At 50.0% G+C, this 21,671-nt stretch overlaps 1 protein-coding gene and 1 long non-coding RNA gene across 2 annotated transcripts; one reads left to right on the plus strand and one right to left on the minus strand.

Moving 5' to 3' along the window:
- Positions 1-5,551: 5,551 nt before the first annotated feature.
- Positions 5,552-7,430, minus strand: SDHAF1 (succinate dehydrogenase complex assembly factor 1). The gene has a single exon (XM_072967170.1). The coding sequence runs from the start codon at positions 6,572-6,574 to the stop codon at positions 6,218-6,220; it is 357 nt and encodes a 118-aa protein (XP_072823271.1). The 5' UTR covers positions 6,575-7,430; the 3' UTR covers positions 5,552-6,217.
- A 12,698-nt stretch (positions 7,431-20,128) lies between these two features.
- Positions 20,129-21,058, plus strand: LOC140698428 (uncharacterized). Its single transcript, XR_012076213.1, has 2 exons — positions 20,129-20,249; positions 20,925-21,058. It is a non-coding gene; the product is annotated as an uncharacterized lncRNA (long non-coding RNA).
- The last annotated feature ends 613 nt before the right edge of the window (positions 21,059-21,671 follow it).

Genomic DNA, 21,671 nt, shown 5'->3' on the forward strand with positions numbered 1-21,671 from the left:
GGTAGATTCAGTGTCTGATGAAGACCCTCCTCCTGGTTCATAGATGGCCATCTTCTCGCTGTGGCCTCACATGGAAGAAGGGGCAAGCAGCTGTCTGGGTCTCTTTTATGAGGGCACCAATCCCTTTCATGAGGGTGGAGCCCTCATGACCTAATCACCTCCCAAGGGCCCCACCTCCCAATACTATCACTTAGAGGATTAGGATTTCAAGATACGAATTTTGAGGGGACCCAAACATTCAGTCTATAGCAGGATGTGTGAGGACCCTGGGTGCCCAAGGATTGAGAATCTAGGAAATGGTCTTGATACATCTGGACGCCCCCTCCATAGATCGCTTTGCCTTGAGCATAGAACACAGAACAGAATCAGCCCACATTGGGTTGGGTTCCCCCAGAACCTGCACAAAGACTCAGGCACAGGTAGCTTTTTTGGGGAGGTGATCCTAAGCAGATTGACAGGGAAGTGGGAAGTGAGCCAGGGAAGGGAGTTAATGAGCTAGTTGCTGCTCTGGGCACCTGGGGTGCCATCCCCCTGGGGAACTCTGGGAGACTAGAACACATTCAAAGTTGTTCTACCCAAGAGGTAAAGAGGTTGTGGCATGTGTACCAGCTCCCATCTCTCACTGGTTAAGGACTGTTTCTGGAGATGTTAACTCCCAGCACTTCCAGCCTCTCCTGCCTGTAAAAGACCCTTAGGCAAAGAGGCACAGAGGCTTGCCACAGGAAGCTAGAGGAAGGGTGCAAGTGTACAGGAGGGGTGCAGGTGAGCACTTCCAGCCTCTCCTGCCTGTAAAAGACCCTTAGGCAAAGAGGCACAGAGGCTTGCCACAGGAAGCTAGAGGAAGGGTGCAAGTGTACAGGAGGGGTGCAGGTGATGTGGATGGGTTGCCAATAGCTCCTGACCTGCATTCAACCAGGAGCTCTGTTTAAACATTCTACATGGTGGGCTTCCAGGCTGGCCAGCACTGGTGCAGGACTGTGAAAGCTCTCCTCTCCCAGGTCTTGACGACACCAAGCTGAATTGCCAGGGCTTAGACCCGGAGTCCATTCCCCAGCCTCAGGTATCTAAGCTCACCCTGTCCCCAGAGTTTAAGACATCAGGACAAGAGGTGGGGCAGACTCAGACTCAGGAACAGAGGCAGGAGCCCTGTGCTAGGCTCCTGGATATGCCCTTAAGACAGATCCTTTCACCTTTAATTCTCATAACCACCGTGATATGTCCCTGCTTAACGGAATGGGAAACTGAGGCTCTAGAGGGGAAGCCCCTAGTCTGAGGCCACACAGGGAGCAAGTGACTGAAGCCTAATCCCACTGATTTAAAAAGAAGTGGGAATTTATTTTTGTGAGTAACAGAAAAGGTCAGGACTGCAAGCATAGCTGGATCCAGGGGCTCAGTTCTTTCCTTTGTTTTGGCTTCATTCTTATCCGAGTGGTGGCCAGAGTGCCCCACAAATCCCCCAAGCAGACATCCCACCAATTTGGCAGCCGATAGGAGAGTTACTTGTCCCTTACAGTTCCAACCAAAGCCCCACGTGCTTTGCTGGGCCTGCAGTCAGCCTTGCCTGAACCATGAAAACAGGGGGAGGAGTGGTTCTCCAAAAATAGTCAGGGAACTGTTACCAGATGGGGAATGGACACTGAGGGAGTGGGGCGGGAAGCAGCAGATGCTGGGAGTTACTCCAGGTTCTGGGAGAAGTCAAGATGCAAACCTGGGTCTGTTCTGTTTCAAATGGGAGACCGGGTCTCTGTTCCCAACCAAGGAGGAGACGTGGTCTCCCTGGGGTCACCAGCTAATAAGATAGTCTTGGTAATACTGACCCAACCAACCAGGCAATGGAGCAAGTTGTACCATTCGTTCACTCATTCATTTAGTATTGACTAAATGTCTGCTATGAACCAGGTCCTGGTCAAAGAGCAGGGCTATGACCCTGAACAAGGCAGGCTAAGATCCTGGTCCATGTTGCTGACATTCCAGTCGGGGAAAGCTAACAATAAGTAAAACAGACAGGCAAAATCTGTCACAGATCAGATAGGGAAAGATGCTAAGGAGAAAACTAAAGCGTGCAAAGGCAGGGTGTGTGTGTGCAATTTAATTAGGATGGATGAGGAAGGAATCAGGGAGACAATTATTATGCAACAATTATGTCATTATATCAAATTGCAGTGAGGACACGAGCCACAGGGACTCCTAGAGGGGGGCTGTCTGATAGAAATACAACGTGAACCACGAATATAATTTTGAATTTCCTGTCACAGTAAAACAGTAGAAACAGGTGAAATTGATTTTAATAATTTAATTTATACTCTAACCCAACATATCCAAAATATCACTTCAACATGTCATCAGTATAAAAATAGAGGTCTTTTACAATCCTTTTTTTCTTCCTGCATCTTTGAAATTTGGTGTGTGTTTTATACTTTTTAGCACATCTCAATTTGGACACCTTAATTTGCAACAGATAAAATGAAATGTAGTGCTACCAAGACAATACAACTGTGTTTAATGACAAAATATTTTACACTGCTTCAATTTTAAGTTTAAATTATTTAAAGTTTATAAAAATTAAAAAAAAATTCCCTGGTTGCAATAATCACATTTAAAATGCTCAAGTCACAGGTAGCTCCCAGCTACTGTACTGGACAGTGCAGACCTGGAAGAACATTCCAGGTAAAGGGAACAGCAAGTACAAAGGCCCTGAGGTAGGATTTTGCCTGGCACATGGGAAGGCCAGTGCGGCTGGAGCGTGAATGGTGGAGTGGGCGACTGGACAGAGGTAAGGTGAAAGAGGCAATGGAGCCAGATCAGGTGGACTGTGGACCACAGTGAGGACTTCTAGTCTGCATGAGATGGGCACGGGAGGGTTTTTGGTTGTTGTTTTTTCAACTTTCATTCTGGGAATTTTTGAACTTGTACAAAAGGGGAAGGAACAGCATTACAAGTCCTTGTGGACTCATCACTGACTCTGATCATTAGCAACTCAGGGCACCTCTCAGGTGCCCACTCCCCTCTTCCTAGATTACTTTGAAGCCAGTTCTAGATATCATACCCTTTTTTTCACCAACAATTCATGGAGCATCTCCAGAAGATCGATTCTGTTTTAAAACCCAATCACAACACTCCTATCACTGTAAAGACAATTCCAGTCATTCCTCCACATCATCATCCCTCAGATGTCGCTGTCGGAGGGAGCTGAGCAGGAGAGGTGGGAACTCATGGGTGTGCCTGGTGACTCCTCATGGGGTACTGTGAGTGTCCCAGAATTCCCCAAGGCCCCACTGGGCCACCTCGTGCTCCTGGTCATTGGCTTGGCCCCTTTGGGACCACTGAGCTTGTGACCCAAGACAAGGACATATTCTAGTGACCTGTCATTCCCAATAGAGTGGAGATCAGAATCTGTAAGGGAGAGCAGATGTTATTTCCAAGTTCAGAAACTTAATTGAAATTGATGGCTAAGTCTGTCAAGAAGTTATGTACAAGAGTTAATAAAGTCTCAGAAAATACAGGCTTTCCTTTTCTCAAATCTCTTGAAAAAATGCGCCCTCTGTACGAAGATCTCTGGTGCTCAAAGATAAATGACCAGTGACACATTGATATGACCATTGTCTATTTTGTTTTTTGTAACTTTAAGTTTTGTTTCAAGTTAATGAAAAGTTTTAAGACTAGTACTACAAAGCCCCATACACCCTTTACCCACATTCATCAATTGTTAACATTTTACCTCATGGGCTTCACCACTTGGTCTCACTGATATGTATGTGCACATATTTTTGGAACCATTTGAGAGTAACTATACTTGAGCATATAGTTCTTAAGATCAAGGGCATCCCCTTACACAACTAGAGTACAATTAAGGGAATCAGGAAATGTAATAACTCAATTCATTCAATGACTGCTGTCCCTCACAAGCTTCTGTTTGCTCCTGAGGGCATTAACCCACTTCACATAACTCAAGAAAGCCCTTAAGCAGAAGAGCAGGATTGCAGGGGCTCAGAGTAGGAAGCTGGCAGCCTCTAGAGAACCCTCTTGTGCAGCTACAAGTGAACACAAATAGGCAGGAGAGTTATGGGGTTGGGACATTATCATCTGCTGCCACATGTATTTCACTATTTCATCATAACAGCCACATGAGGGAGGCACCATTAGCACGCCCATTTTGCAGATAAGGGTGTTGAGGCACAAAGAGGTTAAATCACTTGCCTATGATCATGTAATCAGTAAGCGTTGGAACTGGGGTTTAAACCCAGGCATTCCATTTCCAGAGTCTATCATCACTGCTCACTCACCTACAATTTCCTCCCTCAAATCGGGCATTCTCCTCCCCCATCCTCTTTACCAGGCAAACTCCATTCACTGGTAATACCCAGGTGAATGTCTCCCTTCCTGACCGGGATGCCCGGCCCCAGTGGGAACTCATCAAGGCTTGCAGCCCTGCCAGAAGCTCCCATCCTGGAGTTTATTAGGGCTCAAGATCCTGGAGTCAGAAGTGAGCAAGATGGGGGGGGGGAACAGAAGTGAGGAAGAGGGAGATTAAAGGTGGAGACATAACGGGGGCGAGATGGGTAGGACTCAACCCCATTACCCACTTTCAAGACTCTGGTTTTTACTCTGAAATGGAGCCAGGCCAGGAGTAACTGCATCACCCTGCTGAAAAACAGGCTGCGAGAGATGAACGTGGCTGAGGAGGTTTGAGTACCAACCAGAGACAAAGCTGAAGTAGAAGCCACATGCACAAACCTCACAGCCTGTGCTCTGGGGCACTCCAAGTCCCAGCTGGGCCCCTGCATTTCTCCCCTTTGTCCTCTCCAGGCCTCTACCCACACTGGTCCTCCTGCTTAAAAGTCTATCCCTACCTTCTGGCAAACACCTTATAATTCTTCACATTTCAATTCCACCTTATAACTATTCGAGTACCTCCTCCCCCACTGGGATTGGGGCAGAGATTGTTTCTCATCTGTCCATCCTCCCTCTGGTCCGAGGTCTGGGCTCCTTTCCTAAGGCCTTCCTCCTCCTCTCAACTGCATCTTGCTAAGAATTCAACTGCTTTCCATTTATTTAACAGACATGGGTGCAAATACAGCTGAGGGCTGCAAAATGCAGTACCCCAGAGAATGTCTAGAGCAGGTCCATGTGAGGACATGGGAGGAGGTATGCCTGTGGCCCATGGGTCTCTCTCTCTCCTCCCCTACCCCTGGGCGTTGCTAACAAAAATCTCGGCCTATAGCTGAGGCTGGACTCAGTCAGGTTTGAGGGCCCCGCCACTGCCTCAGGGATTACCAGCCAGGCCTCCTCCGCTCCACCATTTCCTCTCCTGCTTCACTACTCTCCATTAAGGAGTCAACTGGGGCTTCTTTGGGGTCAAGTCAGGGTGGGTTCCCTCCATGGGTCTGCTCAGGAGAACTATGCTAATCCAACCAATCTGCCAATCTAGAGGCTCCAGAGGGGGAAGAGACAGCTCCCCACACCCATCCCCTCCCAGAGGGTCACTTCTTGGTATGTTGGAGGAGGGACACTTCAAAAACCCCCAAACACATTAAGACCACCAAAAGGGAAGTAAGCAAATCCCCAATTTTATTCCCTTTGTCCAACATTCCTGAGCAGGAAAGTGGGCAGGAGTTGGAGCTCCCCCTCAGAACCATCATGTAGAGGTCTTGGGGAGGTCTTTAATTGATTAGCTGAAGTGAAAGAACCCTAGCCCCTTCCTCACCGGTCCAAGTTTGTCACAATGGGGCAAAGGTTTTTCTAAGGGGGATTCCAGACTTCTCATCCTCCATCAGGGTATCTTTTCAAACTCCTCAGCAAAAAGTCTGTTCTTTTCAGAGTTAAATACAGAGGAAGGGAGTTTCCTTGAGGAACCAGGAGTAGGTATGTTCTCAGGAGTCAAGAGAGGGGCATGTCAGTTTCTTTCTGTCCAACAGCCGGGCGTCCCGGCTCCCCAGGCCTGAGGGTAAGTAGCTCTCAGCTTGAGAGTCCAGCCAGCCGGCGACCCAGGCCACCCCAAGCCTTCATGGGGAAGTTTGACCCGTTACCATACAACGGGCAAGGTCGGGCATCTCTCGCCATCGGACCCTTCATCATCAAGAGGGCTCTCCAGTATCCCCAGTCTGTCGATCTAGTCTCTTAAGACCGCTCACCTTCCATCAGGCGGGTTCCCTGGTCCCCCCACGCAGTCAGGCGGGCCCCTCGTTCCCCTGGGCCATCGGGCGAGCCCTTCTGCCAGTCACCGTCCTTCGGACGGGGTCTCCGGTGCCCCCATGCTGTCAAGCGGTCTCCTTGGACCGTCATCAGCGTCAGGCGGAGTCCCTGGGGTTCCCGCGTCACGGGTCGCCTCGGTCGGGTCCCCCAAACGCACGAAGGCGCCCATGGCCTTGGCGTGGCCGGAGCGTAGCAGCTGGAGCTGGCGGCGCCCGCGGCGGTACAGGTACTCAATGCGCAGTACGTCGGAGCGTGGCAGGCCGGCGTGCTGCCGGAATTCGGCCCGCACCCGCGCCTCGGCGCCCGGCTTCCCGCGCCCGGCGCGCAGTAGCTCGCGGTACAGGCTCAGAACTTGTCTCTGCAGCCGGCTGGGGCGACTCATGGTTACAGCTGGGCCGCGGGAGCACACAGTCAACGCGTCACAAAGTCGTGCGGCAGCACTGCTGGGAAAAGCGGCGTTGCAAGGCAACAGGCACTTCCGCCTCTTGCTATGAGGCACCGTCGCATCCCATTGGCTGTCGCTGTAGTTACATCACAATGTCGCGAGTAAGGGGCGGGGCCTCTGAATTACTGGCCCACCCAACAGGGAATAGGTGTCCTTGTGAGGACAGTAGTTTTGAGGCGGTCAGACTCTAAGGTTTGGGGTTGGAAGGAAACAGGGTGTCCTGACTTAACTCCCGGGTCCTGGGAGAGGAGAGGGACAGGCACAAGCATGTTTTTTGCCACGTTATTTATTAAAGCAATCTCCGTGCGTCCTCACCCCCGGGGCGGGTGTGCGTTGAGAGTCCCAACCCTGCGGACGCACAGAGGGACGATGTCAGGCGCTGAAGTGTTGGGTCATAGCCGGCACTACAAGCTCAGTGCTGTAGGAAGACGAGCTTAGAGAGATGGTGTGGGCTGCAATCCCCTAAAGGCAGCCTGTAGCGCAGGGAGCTGGGCTGGTAGCGCCCTCTGCCGATGTGAGTCGGACCCGGGGGTAGAAGAGGGAGGGGCCTCACCAGCTGTTGAAGCCCCAAGTCCAGCATGCTTGGGACACGTCGACCAGGCTGGCACCCCGGTGTCCTCCAGGGAGTATCAGGTCATCCGTCGCAATTCGTTGTAGTCCCCAGAGGCTACGCGGAGGCGTCCTCGTAGCACTGGGGAGGCCCGCAAGGCCATGGCCCCCTTGGGCCCTACCAGCACCTGGAGCGTAGGGGACCTCGCCTAGCTTGCGACCACGCCTCCGCACAACTGGGCAGCGAGCTGCGTGGGGCGTCAGTTCCTTTGTGGAGAGCGGAGGCGGGTCAGGGGCTGGGATGAGGGCCGGAGTCCGGGAATCAAAGGGGAACTCAGAAACCGCTGTGAATCCCGCCCGCCCGTGTCTCTATCAGAAATGCATATTCATCTGGGGGGAGGGTATAGCTCAGTAGTAGAGTGTGTACCTAGCATTCATGAGGTCCTGGGTTCAATCTCCAGTACCTCCATTAAAACAAAACAAAACAAAACATAAACCTAATTACCTCTTGCCCCCAAAGAAATAGATTTTTAAAAAATAATAAATGCATATTCAGGTCTTTGCTAGAGGAATAAGTTCCGAGATTTTCTTCAGAATCCTCCAACACAAACAAAACAAAAAGAATGGGAGGAAAAGATGCCTTAAAGGAAGAATGGCAAAATATTTGTAACCATAATGGGGTTTCATAACACTATTCTCTCTTCTTTTGTGATGCTTGAAATTTTCTATAATGAACTCTTTCTTAAAAGGAAGCTTTAGAGAGAAAAAAAGCCTCTAGAATCTGTCATATCTCTCTCACCTGTGTCTTCATAATCTAATAACTATTTACTGAGCACATACTCTGTTCCAGGCACTATTCCAAGGGCTTTATAAATATTTATCTTATAATGTGTAACACAGTATGTCAACATAATATGCAATATAATAGAATGCAATTGATTTTTAATATATTGTCACCTAATTTATATTTTATGTAATACATTTATTTTAAAATAGTGACTATTTAAAGTAGTTTATTAAACATTTAATATTTTAAGTGATATTAAATCCTCACCAACACTCTGACAATCTAGATCTGCAGCACCATATACCTTCTGCCTCCTAGGAAACTAGGGCCAGAAAAGTAACATAGCCTGCCTAGGTTTACATAGCTGGTAAGTGGCAGAGTCAGGTTTTCGAAACCTAGGGGTCTGACTTCATGTCCTGTGTTTTTAGCCACTCTGCTATCTATACTGTCTCTCCAAAAGATAATATAAAAGTGGCTGCTAGAGCTATCACAGCTTATACTTATTGAGTACTTATGCCAAGCCTCTTACTTTATCTTCACAGCTACCCTATGCAGTGGATAGTGTTATCACCACTTTTAGTGGATGAGGAAACAGACATAGAGACTGAGTCACTCACCCAAAGTTACACTAGAATTCTAAGAAACATAGTCGGAGTCTCTTGACCCTCTAGCCAAAGGCTCTGGCTTAGCTTACCTGCTAGGTTGTGGCAGATACCCAAGCAGTTCTCTTGCTGGTCCATCCACCCATTCCTACAAGTAGCCTTGAACTCACAGGTGATTCTATTTCTCATCAAGGGATTTCAAGTTTGTTTCCCCTTATAAATACTACCCATTTTGCAGGCCTGGATTCTAGTTCTTCTGTGGCTCTCCTGCTTCCGTGTTCCTTGGGGACCCAGGGGTCTCTACCCTGGCATCTTTCCCTGCTGGGTTTCCGACCTCTCCTAGTCTGGCTTCTTCCCATTAGCACTTAAACATCCCCAAGTTTCTCCCATCTCAACAACAACAACAACAACAACAACAACAAATCAGCTCTAAGATACGCTTGCCCTCTGCCTCTTCCTAACTGACTTTTTTCTCCCCTTTCTGCATAGACATCTTGTCAAGAGAGGGGTCTATGCCTGCTGTCTGTACTTGTCTCATTCCTCAGCCCTGCAGTCCAGGAGATGACCTCCTGATGTGATTTCTTAAATCACCAACAGCCTCCTTGGTCCTAACTCCACAGACATTTAGTGGGATATTTTATACTCATTAGTTGATTTTTACTGCAGCCCCGAGTGTAGCATCTCCCTTTTTCTGGCCTTGCCTTACAGTTCTCCTCCTTGCTCTCTTCCCCAGTTTAATGTCAGGTCTCAGCTCATTTGTTGTCTCCTTCAGAAGGCCTTCACTGATCCCCTAAACTGGAGGTACTGCCTCTGGGTTCCCACAGCCTGCCTATTCAAGCCCTGATCACTCCAACATGTGCTGCCCCTATTATAGCTCTGGTCACTCAGTCAGTAGTTTCCAGGAGTTCAGCAGGTCTTGTGTCAAGGTGGGGTCAGTGGGTCCTGAGAAGTCCAGGGTGAGGTTTATGTGGGGTCTAGAGGGTCATGGGAGATCAGGGCAAGGACATTTAATCAGTGGAGGTCAATGTGAGATCAGAGGATTATGGGAGGACAGTTCTACATGAAAAGGTTATGGAAAGTCAGTGAGGGGTTAAGAGGCCCCTGAGATCAGTACTAGGCTACACAAAGGTCTTGGCTGGAATTGAGGTAGCCCTTTACTCGCATTTCCCAGTTGGGTCCCACAGCTGCACAGCCATCCCTGAAGCTGATGATCATTTGTGGTTGGGGAGCAGTGCAGCCAGGACAAACTGGGAAGTCAGAAATTACATGGAACCAGTCAGGATCTTGGGGCCTAGAACCTACCAATGTGGCTAGCTCACAGGCACAGGGTATAACAGGCATGGGTGTGAGCACACTGAAGCCATCAAAGGTGGTGAAGAGGCCCCCAGGTGCTAGGTAACACATGGCACCCTTCTCAGACTCACAGTGAAGGAGGATTAATAAAATGGCCACATTTAGGCTAACAGATTGCTTATTCTTATGCTTGCCCTTGAAACGGTCAACTGACCTGACTAACCGGTTGCTACTCACAGTTTCAGGCCCATTGTTAAAACTAAAGCTATTGATCTTACTATTTTTACGTTATTCTAGTAATCAAAAGCTATAATCATGATTGGCCTCTGGGTCAATCTCCAGGGAGAAGGTCACAGAACTGTAACCTTCCAAAGTAGGCTAAATACCAAGAAGACCACACCTTGAGTGCTTACGAGATAACGAGATCGAAAAAGTGACAACTGCTAGCCTCTATAGAATTGGTCACCTGGAGGCATCATGATGCCATTCTAAGTCTTCTGATGAGAAAATGATTCTTTTGATTGTTATTGATGCTTTATTGTTTGAGCCATGGCTATAAAACCTACCCCATCCCCAAAGTGGGTTCACAGTTTTAAAGGCACTAGCCTGCTGTGAGTGCCTTTTGCCTGGCAAAGTAATAGAGCTACCTCTTTTCTTCTAAGCTCCAAGACCCGGTCCCTGAGTTATTTGGCTCATCAGGGACGGGGGCGGAACTTTCAGCAACAACAACACTGTACATCCCCACCCAGGATGCAACCTATGCTTTGTGGGCAAGAAAAGGGCTGGCACTGAAGGCCTTGGCCATGTAAGCACATACAGCGCTCTTGGCAGCCAGGCCGGACCAATGCCTCCCCAATCTGCAGAGACAAAGACTCAATATTGGGTCCAAAAAGCCGTCATAAACATGAATGGACAAACAATGAAGCACCTGTGTAGCACACATCACAGACAAAGGACTAATTTCCCTAAATACGTGAAGAGTTCCTAGAAATCAAAAACAAAAAGACCGACAACACAATATTTTTTTCTCCTTTATCAACAACACAATATTTTTAAAATGGGCAAAGGCTATTCAGAAAGTTAATAAAAAAGGAAATAGAAATGTTTCTTAGATATATGAAAAGATGCTCAACTTCCTAATAAGACATACAAATTAAAAATCTATTGAGACATTTTGTATGTCTATGCAGAACAGACAGCCCCAGCTGTAGGCTTGGAGGTAATGGCCACAAAAGAAGGACAGTGATTCCATAATTCTGTCCAGCTACAGAGAGGGCATGGGGGGTGGGAGAACAGCCAGGAAAGGGAGTATTGGCAGTCAGAAGACATTCTTGGAACTGTCAATGAAGGATCAGAGAGAGATCAAGGAGAACATTCATTAGGGATCAAAAGAGAATTCAGTGGGAAGTCAATGGAGGCTAAATGGGGGGTCACCAAAGGATCCAATGGGGGATCAATGATAGAGTGACTGGATGGTCAGAATTAATGAGAGGTCAGTGGACAATCAATGAAGGTGGTAAAAAAAAAAAGAATGATTAGGGAGTCAGTGGGAAGAGTCAGTGAGGAATCAAAGGGAGGATCAAGAAGAGGGCAAATGGAGAAAGTGAAATGAGTCACTGAAGATCAAGAGAAGGCTTTGGGTGGAACTAGGGGTGCTGCTCAAGTGGAGGGTTAATGAGGGTGGAGTTAGAAAGTGAGTCGATGAATTAATGAGACACTATGAAAGGCTCAATGGATGAGATAATGAGTCAAAGAGGCTCAACTGGGTAACAGAAAAGCTGAGAATTCAATGGAGGAGTCAGTATCAACAGGAAGCTCAATAGCAAGATCTACAGGGGTGTAAGTGGGGGCATTAATGGGCCAGTCATGGATCACTGGGAGTGTCAATAGATAGCTCAGCACAGATCAGTGGGGTAGGAGTGTGGGGTGGGGTCAACAGGGCAGTAAATAGGGTTAATGGGTGAGTCAATATAACAGTAGTAGGATCAGTTGGGGAGGGGCAATGGGTTAATGGGATATTAAAAGGGGGGTGAAAGAGAGGGTCAATGGGGAGGTCAGGGCTGAGCCGGTGGGTTAAAGAGGAGTCAATCAGGGAGTCAATGGAAGACTCAATGGAGAGTTAATGGGAGAGTAGTAGGAGTCTCAAGGGTGGTTAAGCATGAACAAGTCAGAGTCAGTGGGAAGGAGTCAACAAGCAAGTCAGTGAGGAGGAGGGTCAGTAACCACCGGTAAGGGATAAATAGGGCCACTAGGGAATTGGAGTGGACACATTTGAGGACCAGTGGGAGAGTCAGTAAAAGAGGCATCAAAGGAAAAGAAGGGTCACTATGGGTTATCTGAGAATAGTGGGAGGGATGGTGGGTCAGTGTGGGACTTTGGAACCTCCCCTAGAAGTAGTTGCGATCTTTCAGACTCACATCTAGCCTCAGACCATAGGCTGAGGGGGTCAGGTCCTTGGGCAGCCACATGACCACAGAAGTGGGGTCAAATTGAGGCTGAAGGGCTCAAGGTTGGTGTGGGCTGTGTCACAGAGACCTGCCAGGTGGTAGACGCAGGAGCCAGGGAGTTCACAGTGGGCTCCTCCAAATGTGTGGAAGTGGAAGTCTCCAGTGGCAGTGCAGACCAGTGGTTCCTCCAGGGTGGTGGTGCTGGGTGGGGGCTGGGCTAATAGGTAGTGATGCCAGCCACCTGCGGCAGCCTTGCAGCGACCACAGCCCTTCTCAGGCCAGCACCCGGTAGACTGCTCACCAGGGCCCCAGGGGCTGGGCAGTGGCGGTTCTGAATACAGCTGTCTGTCCAGAAAGTGCAGCATTGGTGCAGGAAGCAGGAGCAGTGGCACGGAGCACACATCAACCCTCCAGCAGCGAAGAGCAGGCAGGCACTGGCAGCTAGGGGCACAGGGGTGGCCACAGTGCTCTGGGGCTGAGGGGTTGGCACATGTGGCTGGATGTGCAGAGACACATGGGAAAAAGCAGGAGTTTGTCAGGCACTGGGGACTGGGACCAAGGACTAATGATGGGGAACCAGCAGTGGGGCCACAGGCCTCAGGGCAGGGGCCAAGGTGGCTGAGGGGGAGAATGAGGGTCAGGGACCTATTAGTTGCAGGAGTCTGGGTCACCAGTCCCCTCCTTCCCAAGACCCAGAGGTCATGCCTCTACCTCTGACCCCTCAGACCACAACCCTGCTCACCTTGCAGTAGAGCCTAGGAGTCCATCTGTGATGCCACAGACTTCCTCCGTAAGGCAGCTGAAGGGGACACAAGCCAGGCGCCCTCCAGGGCTGCACACTGGCACCAGCCGTCTGGCAGGCGGCCACACAGGCTTGCAGGCAGGCCACAGAGCACTTTGTGGTTCCTGAGGGCACAGCCCATTTTGACCACAGAGGTCTGGAAGATGGGCTCCAGCAGCAGGCATGCGTGGCAGGGCGCCAGCAGGCCGCTGGGCTCACACGGGAGGCCACAGGTGCTGTGTCTGGGCCCTTGTCCTCAGTGGCTGCTGGACAGCTGGCATCTGGGCAGGGATGCAGTGCAGGCCTAGGCCTCGGCTGCTGCAGGTTATCTGTTGAAGTCGCCACAGAGGCTGTGCAACCGCCCCTGTCAGCGCAAGGACAGGCAGCCGAAGGTCAGTGGTGGGGGTCAGGCACTGGGGAGAATCAAGGAGAAGAGGGGTTGGCAGTGGTGTGGGGAGTGAGTGCGGAGGCTAAGAGAGGTGGTGTGCTGGAACAGGGGGAGAGTGGAGAGGGAGGGGAAGAGGGAGAGGAGGGATGTGGGGGTGAAGTAAAGGGGGAGAGGGAGTCAAGGCGGAAGGGGCAATCACGGCAGCACTTGGGAGTGGGTACTGAAGAGTAGGAAGAAGACCAGGAAAGGTGTGGGAGGAGGTGTGTGGAGGTTAGGAGAGGGGAAGGAAAATGAGGTGAGGCGAGTGGTGGGGTGGGCACGGGGGTGTAAGGTGAGAAGGAGTATTCCTATTTGGAGACAAAGGAGAGACCTAGAGGGCATCTGTGGACCTGGGGGATCAGGAGGCGGCAATGGAGGGTTGGAGAGCCAGGGAAGAGGTGGGAGGAGATGTTGGGACAGGAGGAGGGGAGAGGATGCGAGGCAGGAGGAAGGGCAGAGGTGAGAGAGGGGCATGCAGGGAAGGAAGGTGGGCAAGCAGGGACTGGGGTTGGGGATGCCAGGTGGGAGTTGGGGAAGAGGTAACGGTAATCATGGAGCATGGAGGGCACCCGGAGACCCAGGCAGAGGAAAAGAGACCTGGAGATGAAGATGTGGGGGGTGGGAGAGACAGGTGGGGTGGGCATACTGGGGTGAAGAGAAGTGGGGGAGGGAAGTGGGAGAGACAGAGAGCCTGGGCAGTATGGAGAAGGGACATGTGGACCCAGCTATTGGGAGGGGGCTGAAAGGTGAAGGGGAAGGAAGAGAGGGAGGAGGAGGTGGAGAATAGAGAAGGAAGAAGGAAAAGAGAGTGGAAATGAGGGTGATGGGGGGAGGAAGGCCTCAGTGGGGGGTAGGCAGAGATTGGACCATCAGTAAGAGACTGGATGGCAGCTGAAAGGAGGCAAAGGAGGGGGCGGGATCTCACCTTGACACATCCCTGGTCCAGGAGGAAGCGGTGGAGCAGCACGCGGTGGATTTCAGGCATCCATGAGCCATTTTCCAGCACTACCTTGAAGGGCCACGTACCCAAAGGCAACATTTCTGTGTGCCCACCAATGAATAGGTGCAGGCGTTGGGGAGGTGGAAGGTGGTGCCCTCGAAAGTGCGGTAATGGAGCCTGCCTGGGGCGAGGCAGAGATCAGGGCCACCCATCCTGCTCGGCACGGTTTGCAGGCCATCTGGCCGCCAGGTGGCAGCGGCAGCAGCGGCTGTGTGCGGAGTGAAGGGCGGGCAGCGGCGCCGGCGCAGCTCAGCACGAAGCCCGCTTCGCACACGCAGCCCTCGCAGCCCTGGAGGCAGCGCCCGCGATCCTCGCGGCCGGGTGGCCGCTCCTGTCCTGCGATAGTGTCTGGGCAGCTCCGAGCACACAGTGTGTAGTGTGAGTGTGTGCGGCAAAGCAAGCCTGCGAGGAGTAGGAATGGAGGGTTACTTGATGGCAAGTGGCTGCTGGAGTCTCACCCTCACCTCTGGGGCTGGGCTGTGGCATCTGAGGCCTTGCAAGGGTAAGGGATGGAAAGCTTGACTTGGGCAGAGCTGAAGCTAACTTTGCAATGGGTAAAGAAAGACCAGGTAGCCAACCATGAATCAGAAGCACAGTTAATCCCTAAGGGTTTGGGATGGGTAAGGGTTTGGGGGCTGGACCATGAACAGGTCTGAGTTTCTGAAGAGGTAAGGGTTGAAGGGCTGGACCATAATCAGGGCTAAGAAGTAGGAAGGATAAGAGCCAGGGGAAGGACTTTCGTCTGAGTTGGGCTGACACTTTTGGACGGGCAAAGTATGAGGTCCCCGACCATGACAGGGAGTGGAGAAGTGGTTGGAGGCTGGCACCGTGGGAAGTATGGGTCTCAAGGACTAAATTGTGTGTGGCGGGTGGGAGGTGGGGAGACTAGCACCCTAAGATGGGCAACAAGGAGCTGAACTGGGGTCAGGAGTGGGTCAGAGAGGAGAGGCTGGACCGAAGCCCTGGACACTCACTGCACAGGCTCAATTTCTGCCAGGGGAAGACCTGGCTGCCCAGCAGCTGGCAAGTTTCACGGTAGACACTTAGCATCTAGCAGGTTACAGTGCCCAGGCATATATCCACCATGCAATCTTGGACAGAGGGGTTTGGGGCAAGCAGTTTACAGCACAGTCAGAAGGGCCCCAGTGTGGCCAAGAGGATGTCACATATGTAGACAAAGTGGGCTGGGGTGCTGGTGGTTGGCAGGGTGACAGAGGATGGTAGCAGTGGCAGCATCTTGCCAGCAGCATCCAGGTACCCAGCGCGGGAACCCACCAAGAAACTACGGCCAAAGGCCCAGGCCAATGCATCCTCAGGCAGCTTGGTGCCCCCTAGAGTGGAGGCTTTGCAGCCCCAGCAATCCTCACCTCACATAGTAAAGTTTCTGTCCTCAGAAACCGGAAGTCCCTTCTCCAGAACATAAAAGTCAGGCCATGGGACATGAAACTCTCACTGCAGACCCTGGAGTCTTCACTGCCTAGAGGACTTTTCCATCCACCAAATCTAGGAATCTTGCCTTTTAGAACTGCGTAATTCCGGACCCCAGAAACTATGTCTTCACTTTCAGGACCCACAGACTCCAACTCCAAGACCCAGGTGTTCCAGTCCTCAGAACCCAGAAGCCCCACCCCTAGGGTGGAGGAGCCTCCATCCTCAGACCCAAGAAGCCCTGGCTCCAGAGCCTCAGCAGTCCCATCCCTAAGGCCCGAGGCCATCCCACCCCAGGGACCCTGAGCTTTGCCCCAGGAATCAACTCTAGTATCAAGGAATGTCCCCTCTAGTTTCCAGAGTCCCTTTCACCAGCAGCCCATAGCCCTTTACTTCTAAGGCTCACTCAAGGCAACCAGCTGGGAATTTCCAGGGATGGACGCTGATACCCAGGTGCTGACAAGCAGGCATATAGACCTGGAGGGCCACACAAAGCCCAAGTTGGTAGTTGGGGAAGAGATAGATCGACAGATCCAAGCACTGCAGCTGGACACAAAGAGTGTAGGCTGCAGCAGATAATCGCAGTGGCCTGATGACCTGTTCAGAGCTCCTAGGACAGCACAGGGCCCTGGGGTCTCTGTTTGGGGTGCAGGCTGGGCACAGGAAGCAGCCCAGAGGGTGTGGCATGGGGTAGCAGGTGGCTGCAGGGCCCAATTGCACAAGAAGACGCGAGGCTTGGGACCTCCCACATCTTCGGGAGTTTCCCAGTTGAAGTTCCCACACAGGCCTGCCATTTGTGCACGTTAGCTGCTGGTCATTTGCAGAGACCACACGTGCTGCCAGTCGGCGACGAGGCACAGTTTGGGTGGCTCTTGTTCCAGATCTGCCTCTGCTCATAATTTGGAGCTGCGAGGGTACAACCACAGCTGCCCATCACTCAGGGTCACTGGCTGCCACAGCCACTGCTGGGCAGGGCGACCTAAGAGCCAGAGTCACCAGAAAGGCTGCATTCCTAAGCATTTGAGGAGGGGTGAGGGTTGGAAGCTGAGGGGGTTGAATGTTGGGGTACTGATTGAGTGGGGGCTTCAAGGTCTCATCCTCAGCCACTAACCAAGAGTCTTGTTTCCACACCCAGATGTGTCCTCACACAAAACTCAAAAGTCTTTCTCTGAGGAATCCAGATAAGTTATTTTCACTAAGGAGCTACGACTGCCCACTTCCTCCAGTTCATAGGAGAGCCTTCAGCCAGAACTCAAATGTCTTTCCCACAATTACCAAGAGCCTCTGCTAAGAGCTTCCAAATCAGAGAGTATCTCCCTTCTTCCAATCCATGATTTCCTTTTTTATCCTCTATCCCCCAGAAGGTTTCCAACCCACCTTTTAGTCTCCCTCACTGCCTCCATCCTGGCCCGACCCCCATCATCTCCTGCCAGGACTACTGCAGCAAACCTCCTCACTGTTCTCCCAGCACTTCCTTCACAAGCTCCAGAGTCTGTTCCCCACATGGCAGCCACAAGGACCTTATTCACATGCAAGTGATAGTTCATCCCTCCCCTGCACAAAATCTTTCCTTGGCTCCCACCTCACAAAGAATAAAAGCTAAAGTTGCTGTGAGAGCCCACATGGCCATACACAATCTGACCCCCATGATCTCTCCCTTTTCTCGGCACCATGATCCCTCCACTTCAGCCTGGACTTCTTGCTGTTCCTGTAATGTCCCTGGCAGATTTTCACTTTAGGCACTTGCTGTTCCCTCTGCCTGGAATGCTCTTTTCTCAGATACCCACACGGCCCTCTCCCTCACTTCCTTTAAGACTTGGCTTAAGTTTCATCTTCTCAGCGAGGCCCTCCTATTTAAAACTGTACTCTCAGAAATCCTGATCCCACTTTCCTTGCTCTATTTTTTCTCTTTAGCACGTATCATCTTCTAACATACTATAAAATTAACTTAAATGTGTGGCTTATCTCTCGCCGCTAGAATATAAGCACTGGAAGAACAAGGATTTTGTCTGCCTTGGTTGCTGATGTGCCTTCCGTTTCTTGAACAAGGTCTGATACACAATAATTAAAAATATTCCTCAATTAATGAGGGAACTCAGGAGTGTCAGGTCCCTGGGAGATGGGGGCCCATGTGGTGAGAGTAAAAATCTGGAGCCCTGAGAATTTGAGGATGCTGGAGACCTGGAGTGGAGGCTGAAGGATGCTGAGGAACCACTAGAGCACTTGGGGGAAATCCTGACTCCTGAGTGTCAGGGCGAGCTCTCAAGGGGTGTGGAGGGGAGTATGGACCATCATGGGCTCCCACAGCAAGTCAGAATCATACACTTTCTGAGCTTTCCATGTATTCTCATTTTTGTCCTCAATACAGCCCTATGGAGTAGGTCTTTACATCATTCTGATTTCACAGATGAAGAAACGGAGGCTCAGAGAGGTTAAATCATCTGCCTAAAGTCATACAAATAACAAGTAGTCAAGTTGGGATTGCACCCATGCCATATGGGTCCAGAGTCTGTTGTCCTTCTATAGTGCTGAAAGGTGGCTTTGCTACATCCGTAACCTCCATGAGTTTTCCCCCTCTAGCAACTCTGATTAAATATAGTCTAGCCCCCACAACCTTCCATCCAGAGCACTGTCCCTAAATCTTCCCTGAAGAAAAATGTGGGACATACCCGTGACTGCATATGGTCCGAGGATATGTCCAAAGCTCAGAGAATTTGGAGGCTCCAGATGCCAGTGTTAGGGGGCAATAAACATAGCAAACATCCCTCACATGGCACTTACCATGAAATGGACTCTGTTCCAAGTGCTTTTCATATATTAACTCATTCCCACCTTACAGCGACCTGATGAGGTGGGTGCTAGAGATCCATAATCCCTTAACTACAATCCCCCAATGCAAAACTGGTCTGAAGACAGAAAGATGTTTTGTGTGTTTGATGTTAAAACTAACTTGGCAGCGAAAGCTGACCTGAACTTATGAGTGGCTGCTTACTGTCTTAACTTATTCCACTCGGTATGAATATTCAGACATGTCACTGCAGAGATATTAATATTTGTTATTTTTAACACCCACTAGGAGTATGATATAAAATACGTGGCATTTGCATGATATGACCATTTGAAATTCCAAAATCTGAAATGCACTTGGCCCCAGTCATTTTAGATAAAGGATGGTGGACCTGCATAATTGCCTCCATTTCTGAGATGACAAAACTGTGGGACAGAGAAGGATAGGGCTTCCCAGGATTCCATACAGTATGATTCTTACCAGAACAAAGCAGAACTCATGTTTGACTGTAGTGATGGTAATGCCAAAGATGTGCCTTGTGACAAAGCATGGGCTGTCTCCCTCCAGAGTAGGCAACCCACAGTTGGAAGGCAGGGAGGCCACTGGTTAGGGTCTGAGGGTGCAGCCCCAAGGCATGGGGAAAGAGTAGCCATCAAAAGTGTAGATGTATGGTAACCCAGAGGCCCAAAAGTTACCCCTTGTGATGGACCCCTGCCCATTAGAGACAGTTGCTATCTCTGATTTGCACAGGTATCATTTTGGACCCAAACACAGTTTCAAGTTCTGGTTTCTCCACTGCCACAGCCTCTGAGCTTGGCTCAGTCACTGGCACCACCTTGAGCCCCAGCTTGGCCACTGAGGCAATTTCTGACTGAGATCAAGACACTGTCTTGGATTTGGGCTCTGGTTCAGCTGAGCATGGGCAGGGAGACAAGTGCAGGTGCTGGTTCAACTACAGCTAACAGATTTAGGCCAGGGTTCACTCACAGCCCCTGTGCAAGCCCCAGATAAGCTGCAGCCACAGGTAAAAAAAAAAAAAGCCCTGGTTTAGCTTCATGTATGCTCTCTGATCCTGGTTTGACCATTACCATAGTTTTAGCTCTGGATGCTGTTTTGGAGTCCTTTAGAGATACTGTCTTGGAACTGGACATGGTCTTGGATCCAGATGTGTCCTGAGTGCTGTGCATACACTTAGCTTTGTGCTTTACAAGGTGACTTGTGGTCCCATCAGAGCATGCATAGTCTTTACAGGAGAATGGAACTGGAGGGGCATCATCACGGAAGATTCTAGGCATCATTAGGGAAGATTCTAGGAAGGAATGGGATTCCATGGGAGGGTCCACAGCCGTCTCAGAACACCTGGAGATGAGTGGAGAGGATGCAGCAGAACTGAATCCTGACATTTAATTTCATCCCTGACCTGCCTTCACACCCTAAGCATCCAGGGTCCCTGGCATTGAAGCCTCAACATTCAGAAGCTAACAGCATTCCCAATCTAAAATGAATTGGGGTCCGTATCAGCAGAAAGAGAAGGGTGGGGCTGAGGGGCAATACAGAAATGATCAGCACAGCCTGGGTGTATAATAGGACTTTGATAAGCCAGTGAGAACGCTTCCTCTAAAGACAGCTATACCAATTATTTAAAAGTGTCTGTGCTAGTAAGTCCAAACACATCTGTAAGTTGATTTTGGCCAGTGAAGACTTCCACCTTGTCATGTTAAGCAGCCTTAAGAAGTGTGTGTGTGTGTGTGTGTGTGTGTGTGTGTGTGTGTGTATGCACTCTTTGGGGGAGGGATTGGAAATATATATCCTCCCTAATTCCTAGGGAGAGGAGTTATTTTTCATAATTGTTGGTGCATGAAGTTATCCATCTACAAAGTAAACTTGAAAGAAATTTTTTGTTCTATAGGATTTTGTATATTTTCCATCAAGATGAAATATAGAGTTTTGGTGTGGATTAGAATGGGAGCTTAAGTATCAGCTCCTCAGGGTAGGGATGTGGTCTATGTTGTTCATTGCATTTCCAGTGCCTAGAACAGGCCTGGCCTGAGGGAACTATTTTTAAAACTTATTGAAAAATAATGGCAAATATTTACTGCATGCCAGACGCTGTTCTATTAACTCATCTTTTAATAGGCCACGAAAACCTTATGATGTTGTTGGTATTATTACTCACACTTCACAGAGGAGAAACTAGAGGGTTTGAGAAGTGAAGTGACCTGCCCAGAAGCACACAGCTTGTTGCAAGATTTTAATTCAAGCCTCTTGGCTCCGGAGTCCAGCTCTGAGCCATTATGAATAAATGACTTGAAGTATGTATCTTCGTTTCTAAAATACCCTAGCCTCTCTGAGTATTCCCTCACGCTTCTCTCATCTCCCTGGTCTCCTGCTGTTTTTTCGGAACTGGAAGATATTGGATGGGAGCCCCCTGATTGCAGGGTTTCGGGGAAATCCAGAGTGCCTTGGCACAATTCAGGACCATGGTCAGCGCCCAGTTACCATTTACACTGAGTCTGCGCGGAGCGCAGCGCTCACTGTGGCGATACGCCTCTTTGGAGCAGCCTGAGAGAATGGGGATCGCGGCTGCCACACTCTCCGTGTGTAGATTTGGGAAGTGATTTTGCCACTTCAACCTTCAACTGCTCCCTCTATAAAATGCGGATTTTATAAAAATCTGCCTCCACGGTGGCTACGAGGAATACATTACATAATGTACATGCATTATATATATATAATTATATAAGCACTTAACTCATAAATCTTGACTATAAGTGTTTGTGAGGCAGTACAAAAAGCAAACAAAACAAGAAGACGGTTAAACAACTTGTGCGCTGGAAGTAAGTGTACCAGGGTTCAAATCCTGACTCTGCTCCTGTCTAGCTTGGCAAAAGATTTGAGTTCCAGCCCTTCCCCTTCCTTTCTCCAGGAGAAA

This window comes from Vicugna pacos, chromosome 9, assembly GCF_048564905.1.
Source record: "Vicugna pacos chromosome 9, VicPac4, whole genome shotgun sequence".
Classification (NCBI taxonomy): Eukaryota; Metazoa; Chordata; class Mammalia; order Artiodactyla; family Camelidae; genus Vicugna; species Vicugna pacos.